General features: G+C 37.6%; 1 protein-coding gene across 1 annotated transcript; it reads left to right on the top strand.

Moving 5' to 3' along the window:
• Positions 1 to 379: 379 nt before the first annotated feature.
• Positions 380 to 3,201, top strand: LOC121400538. Its single transcript, XM_041583817.1, has one exon. The coding sequence runs from the start codon at positions 2,007 to 2,009 to the stop codon at positions 2,691 to 2,693; it is 687 nt and encodes a 228-aa protein (XP_041439751.1). The 5' UTR covers positions 380 to 2,006; the 3' UTR covers positions 2,694 to 3,201.
• The last annotated feature ends 4,637 nt before the right edge of the window (positions 3,202 to 7,838 follow it).

Below are 7,838 nucleotides of genomic sequence, written 5' to 3' on the forward strand. Positions count from 1 at the left end.
AAGGTAAGATTTTAAAGGGCCTTCATCACAGCTACAAGAATGTATCACCATAAGTCTGGATCTCAGAAATGAAAGGAGAAGCGAGGGCGAGAGCATGAAGATGAAAAAATCAAAAACAAGAAACCATTGCTCCAATACTTTAAAAAATCTAACACTGGCAGTCAAGATGCAAGAGAAGATCGTATGGATGCTGGCAAAGTCATTGGGCCAATTGTCAGCACATCTTTAAACAATGTCCAAGAGGAGCCAGTTTCCTGCAGCGAGAATTGCATTTTGCCTTCATGTGACATCTCCTTGCCCACCACAGAAATCGAAGAGAATGCTTCCTGCAACATGTCTGCTGTTAACAATGACACGCTGATGGAAGAATAAAGGTCATGCAGTCTGTCAAGCATCAATGCCTCTGAAGATTTCTTGAGTGAGGCATTTGAAAGTCATGAAGGTTTATCAGGTGTTAACTGGAAAGACCCAGCATTATGGCCAGACACTCTGAGAGGTAAATCTAGAGAGTACATCGTTCTTGCTGGATTGATGAGTGAACAAGATCTCTTGAAAACTGTACAGTCTTTGCCCAAGGATTGTGACGGCCAGGCCTTTAGTGAATTCCACTTGTATTCAAAATCACCGAATGGACGTGAAAAGATCCTAAGGGATTGGCTAAGATGGAGCGACAGCAAGAAAGTCTTGTACTGTACAACTTGCCTTGCTTTTTCAACAGACTCTGCCAATAAAACAGGAAGTTCTCTTTGCAGAAAGGAAGGGTATGATCCACTGAAGTCAAAGTGGCACAAATTGTATAAAAAATTGCCAGAGCATGAACATTCAGCACAGCACAGGAAGAACTACTGGAGCTGGCGATGCCTTCAGAAATCTGTTGGTGGACAGGGTGTAGACCATGACATTCAAAGAACTTTGGCAGTGGAAGCAGAGAAATTCACTGTGCTCCTGGAGAGGCTTCTTGATGTAACTCTGTTTCTTGCTTCAAGAAATTTGGCATTCAGAGGGAGTTCGCAAAGAGTTGGAGACATTCAGAATGGGAATTTTCTCGGTATCCTAGAGCTCATTGCCCATTATGATGCTGTCCTAAAGGAGCACCTGGACAAAGTGAAGAGAAGCCAAGAAAAAGGGAAAAAACTTCCAGCTCATTATTTATCATGGGGAACCCAGAATGAATTCATCAATCTGTGTGGACGGCATGTTCTCAATGCAATACTTTCCGAAAGGCAAGAGGCTATCTATTTTACAGTGATATGCGATGCTTCCCCAGATATTTCCCATACTGAGCAGAATGTCATCGTTTTACGTTATGTGCACAGATGTTCACAGACAGGTAAGTGGTGCATTCAAGAGAGATTTCTTGAATTTTTTGATTTTTTTCAGAAGATTGGTGAGGAAATTGCTGAGATGCTAACATCAAGATTGCGTGAGCACAACATCGACCTCAAAGATTGCAGAGGGCAAGGGTATGATAATGGAGCCAACATGGCTGGAAGAATTAAAGGAGTAAAATCCAGAATCCTGGAGAAGTATCCACAAGCCATTTTTTGCCCCTGTGCTGCACACTCTTTAAACCTTGTTGGCGTGCATGCAGCATCCAGCTGTCCTGAAGTGAAGACATTTTTTGGAAGTGTGAATAGATTGTACGTCCTTTTTAGCAACAGTCCTGAGAGGTGGCATACCCTAACTGAGGAAATTGCTGGTTCACTGCATGGTCTTAGTGACACTAGATGGAGTTCAAGAGTTGAAGCAATTCGGCCTGTCGCTAAGAAGCTGCCAAGCATTCTCCAAGCACTTGAGAAGATAATTTCCTCTAGAAGGCTTACAAGTGATGCACAGTCAGAAGCTGTGGGGCTGTATAATTATTTTTCTTCTTTCCGTGCAATTCTACTTACAACTTTTTGGCTAAAAGTTCTACAGTGTTTTGATGAGAGGAACAAAATTCTGCAGGCACGGTCAGTTTCCATGGAGATTGGAGCCGCAAATATATATATGCATTGGCAGAAGAAATGAAATCTCTTAGAGAAAAGTGGCCTGCTCTACTCTCAGAGGCTAGATTGGTTGCTGATGGCATGGAGATTCTGGCTGAACTTATGAACACACAACAGATTCGCCGAAAGAAGTCACAAACTCCTGGTCAACTGGAAGATCCTGAAGCTGTTTTTAAAGTCAATGTTTTTCTCGTGACCCTGGACACTATCATTTCTGACCTAGATCAGAGATTTAAATCAATGGAAGAAATATGCAATTTATTTGCTCCAATATTGAAGTTGAGGAAGCTAACAAATGAAGTTCTAGAAGCATCCACCAAGTTGCTGGTTGCCAAATACCCTCAAGATCTTACAGACTCGTTACTGGATGAGTTACAACATCTTCGTAAGGTCTACAATGAAACATTTGAAGGGTCTCTTGGTCAACTGGAATTATTAAATTGTATCTATGACCTGCAGCTTGAAGGCATATTTGGACAGGTGTGTGTTGCCCTTCGTATCTTCATCACACTTCCTCTGTCAGTGGCTGAAGGAGAGAGAGCGTTCAGCAAACTGTCCTTGATTAAAAACTATCTACGGTCAACAATGAGTGAACAGAGACTGAATAGCCTGGCAATGCTTTCTATTGAACACGAACTTGCAAATCACCTGGATTTCAAAGAACTTATCAAAGATTTTGCAAGCAGTAAAGTGAGGAGACTTTGAGCCCTGTGTATATCACTTGCAATAAGCTTCAGGAGAACATGGTTTTACAAAGCACTTGACACTTTCAGTCATATCTTTTTGAGTATCCTGGTTACTTCATCAATCACGTACCACTAGATTTCTATTTATACTTCTAAATGTTATTTATTCATACTAATAAAAGTTCTTATTTTTTATTGTAAAAATAGTTTTATATCGCGTACCACTAGGTTTCTATTTATACTTCTAAAAAGTTAAATGTTATTTATTCATACTAATAAAAATTCTTATTTTTTATTGTAAAAATAGTTTTATATCTTATTTATTCATACAAATAAAAGTAGTTATTTTGTTTGCTATAAAAATAAGTTATATAAGGCCTATATGTTTACAAACAATCACAAACTGCCAATGCACTTTATAATCATCCAGTGGTTAGATCATGAATCATGTACAACTAGGTTTCTATTTATACTTCTGAACAGTTCATACTAATAAAAGTTCTTATTTTTATTGTAAAAATAGTTTTATATCTTATGTTCTTTATTTATTCATATTAATAAAAGTAATTTTGTTTATTATAAAAATATGGTGTATATCTGTTTATTTTTACTAATCAAAGTTATTATTGATGGCCTATATGTTTTCAATCACAGTGCCATTGCACTGTATAATTGTCCAGTGGTTAGGTTTCAGTTTTTTTTAATGTATACATAAAATGCATTATACAAGGGGTTAAACAAAATGGCTCTTATTGGTACAATTTAAACATATAATAATTGTAAAACAAAGTGCCATTTAGGTTAGAGCAGGTACCTGCTTAAAGAGTCTACCTTGATGTGGTGGCAGGCTTAATAACCCTTTTGCCAAAATGATTTTATTTGCGGTTTGTGAATGTGTCCATGTGACCTTTGTGGTGGGGGGCGTGGTTAAGATGAGGGCGTGGTTAGGGGCGTGGTTAGGGGAGGTGTCGTTAGGGGGGGGCCCCGAAAATTTTGTTGTGTGGGGCCCCGTGATTTCTGATGGCGGCCCTGGGCGCAGCCATATATATACTACAAGAACAAAAACAGTTTGCCATTCCAAAAGACCTAAACAGCTTAAAAGTTTGTGGACCCTGACACTGACATTGGTCAATGTAAGACTGGCCTGCTGCTAGTCTCACCCTAGCACCTTCTGCTGTATGAGGAATTAAATTTAGTTCTGCTAGAAATAATGCAGGCTAACACTAAAGCTTTGTGTCTTTGCCACCAAAATATTGGTAGAAGTATTATTTGCAATACTTTTATTACTACTTTTTACCTACTTGCACCCTCTTGGAAAATTTTCTGCGGACGCCCAAGATAGAGGCACCCAAATAACCAGACCTATTTCTTTCATGTATAGAAGGTTGGTAGTAGATAACAATAATAAACCACCATTTACTTACAAGTGGGACCTATAATAAAATTTAAAACTCTCTATTGATGAATAGGAAAAATATGTCTCAATAACTTTAAAATACATGAGACATGTTACAAAATCATAGACAGATGGTAGTTTACTCCAGTAAAATTGAAAAAACATAATGGTATTTCTGATATATGCTGGTAATGAAGAAAAAGGCTACTACGAACATATTTGGCACAGTTGCAGATTGTTACAAAACTACTGGAGCCAAATTCAAGATATAATAACCAATATTTTTCCAGATCAAATTAACTTACATGCGTCTGCCATTCTCCTTTTATATGATAATACTAAGAGTATAATTACAGCCCCTGCATTGAAATTTATACTTACCACAGCGAAAGCAATCATATCACGTAAGTGGAAATCTTCTGAAACTACTATAGCATCTGAATCGATAAAGTTTATGGAAGAAATTAGAAATATGAAAGGACAAATAGCGTACAGAAAATAGAATGCATTTAAACATTAAAAAAACTGGAGACCTTGGGCAGAATACATGAAGCAAACCAATAAACAAAAGACCTAAATGCCTGTCCTCCCACTACATTCCAGACACACCTGAACTGTGAACTTAACTTTATTTGCACAATTCTAAAGGTTTACACATGTATATCCAATTTCTGCCTATATATTGCACATTTTCACATTTTATTGTGTATTTTTAAGTGCCTTTTTGTGATATGTACTAGCTGGAGCCACGTCGTCTCGTCTCACTGTATATTCGTATACTGCTGAGATGACAATAAAGTTTACTTTGACTTTGACTAAATGAATCTGTAGGACTACTATGTGTAGTTAAAAATCATATTTAACTCTAAATAGAAGATTTTTAGAATAGCTTTACCGTTGTAGTTTTTCTAAACAAAGGGTTTGGCCTTGAGATGAACATTTGCTTTACAATCATATCTCATTGTCTCTGTATTACTGTTAAATGATTGTAATTTAACAAGGAAAAGAGTGCTTAACTTTAATATAAAAATAAAAGAAGAAATAAGAAGATAATAATAAGAAAAAAAAGAATGCACTCCTAAATACTAATATTGCATTCTAGCACAGTGATTTTCCAATGGGTATATTTATCAAAGAGTGAAGTTAAAAATTGCCACAGTCTGCTAGAGTGAAATGCTGCAACTTTACATTAATTTCTATGGGATTTTAAAAAGGCGTATTTATCAAAGGTGATGAACTTTCACCCATTGAAATTAATGGAGAGTGGCAGAATTTCACTCCTGAGGACTGTGGTGATCTCTAACTTCACTCTTTGATATATATACCCCAAGTGTTCCTGCAGGATGTCCTTGATGAAAAATTTGCTGAAGGTTTAGTGTTAGAATGTCTTTCTAATGCTATATAGAATGCAAAGCCCTGCCAACTTTCTCAGAAGATACAGCTAGTGTTATCCAGAAAGCACTCCCATAGACTAACATTGCATTATGGCACAGTGTATTTCCAAGTGTTCCTGCAGGTTGTCCTTGATGATAAACTTGCTGAAGGTGTAGTGTTGGAAGGTCTTTCTAATGCCAAGATACAGCTTGTGTTAACCAGAATGCACTCCCATAGACTAATATTGCATTTTTGCACAGTGATTTTCCAAGTGTTCCTGCAAGTTGTCCTCAATGAAAAACTTGCTGAAGGTGTAGTGTTGGAAGGTCTTTCTAATGCTATATACAATGCAAAGCCCTGCCAACTTTCTCAGAACATATAGCTATTTTTAACCAGAATGCACTCCCATAGACTAACATTGGATTTTGGTGCAGTTAATTTCCAAGTGTTCCTGCAGGTTGTCCTTGATAAAAGAATTGCTGAAGTTGTAGCGTTGAAAGGTCTTTCTAATGCCATATAGAATATACAGCCCTGCCAACTTTCTCAAAAGATACAGGTGGGGGCACATTTACTAAGGGTCGAATATCAAGGGTTAATTAACCCTCAATATTCAACCATCAAAGTAAAATTTACTGCATTTAAAAACGAACAAAAAATCCTTCGAATCGATCGAACGATTTTCCTTCGATCATAAATTGCTAGGAAAGCTTATGGGGAAGGTCCCCATAGGCTAACATTGGTGCTCGGTAGGTTTTAGGTGGCGAAGTAGGTTGTCAATGTTTTTTTTAAAGAGACAGTACTTCGACTATCAAATGGTCGAATTGTCGAACGATTTTTCGTTTGAATTGTTCGATTCGAAGTCGAAGTTGTAGTCGAAGGTCGAAGTAGCCAATTCGATGGTCAAAGTAGCCAAAAAAAAACTTCGAAATTCAAAGTTTTTTTAATTCGAATCCCTCACTCGAACTTAGTAAATGTGCCCCCTAGTGTTAACCAGAATGCACTCCCATAGACTACCATTGCATTTTGGCATCTTTGTAATAGTTACATATAGTTACATAGTTAAATTGGTTGAAAAAAGAACAAAGTCCATCAAGTTCAACCCCACTCAATGAAACCCAGCATCCATACATACACACAAGGACCCCTCTATACACTCACTATATATACCCATATCTATACTAACTATAGATTTTAGTATCACAATAGCCTTGGATATTATGCTTGGCCATGAAATCATCCAAGCCACTCTTAAAAGCATTACCAGAATCAACCATCACAACAACATCCGGTAGGGCATTCCACAACCTCACTGCACTCGCTGTGAAGAACCACCTACACTGCTTCACATGAAAGTTCTTTTCCTCTAGTCTGAATGGGTGGCCTCTGGTGCAGTGATCCTATTTATGGGTAAAAAGGCCCCCTGCAATTTGTCTATAATGTCCTCTTATGTAATCATGTCTCCTTGCAAGTTTTTATTTTCCAGAGAAAACAACTGCATCCTTGACAGATACCCTCATAATTTAAGTCTTTCATCCCTCTAATCAGTTTTGTTGCATGTCTCTACACTCTCTCCGCTTCATTTATATCCCTCTTAAGGACTGGAGTGCAAAACTGCACTGCAAACTTCAGACGAGGCCTTACCAGGGACCTAAAAAGAGACAAAATTATGTTTTCTTCCTTTGAGTTCATGCCCTTTTTTTATGCAAGACAGTACTTTATTTACTATAGTGGTCACATAATGACACTGCCCTGAATTGGACAACTTATTATCTACAAAATCCCTTCTTCACAGTTAGTGCATAACTTTGCATTTATCAAAATTGGATCTCTGCCCAGTTTTCCAGTTTAGTCAAATAACTCTGTAAAGTGACAGCATCCTACATGAACCTATAAATCTGCACAATTTAGTATAATCAGCAATAATAGAAACAGTACTTTTAATGGTCACCTCCAGGTCATTGGCAAACAAGTTGAAAAGCAAAGGACCAAGTACAGATCCCTGCAGTACTCGACTAACAACATTGGTCCAATTAGAAAATGTTCACCACTCTTGTTAACTATCTTTTAGCCAGTTCTCTATCCAAGTACAAATGCTATGTTCCATGCCAACTAGTAACCTGCCGGTTCCAGTCTTTTGTTTATCTTAACATGCTCTAGTCTCTTTTTAATTTCCTCATGCGTGAACCATGCGTCATTAGTTTTATTATGAGAACTGGGACGACTAAGAAAGAAACCTTCATTAACGGGTTCCTCATTTGTGTAGACAGACGAAAAATAACAGTTCAGAATCTCTGCTTTTTCTCTGTTCTCATAAACCAGCTGACCCCCCTCTGATATTAAGTGTCCTACCCCTTCCTGCCTTTTTACTATTTACATATTTAAAAAATAATTTTG

This window comes from Xenopus laevis, chromosome 2S (genome assembly GCF_017654675.1).
Source record: "Xenopus laevis strain J_2021 chromosome 2S, Xenopus_laevis_v10.1, whole genome shotgun sequence".
NCBI classification, from domain to species: domain Eukaryota; kingdom Metazoa; phylum Chordata; class Amphibia; order Anura; family Pipidae; genus Xenopus; species Xenopus laevis.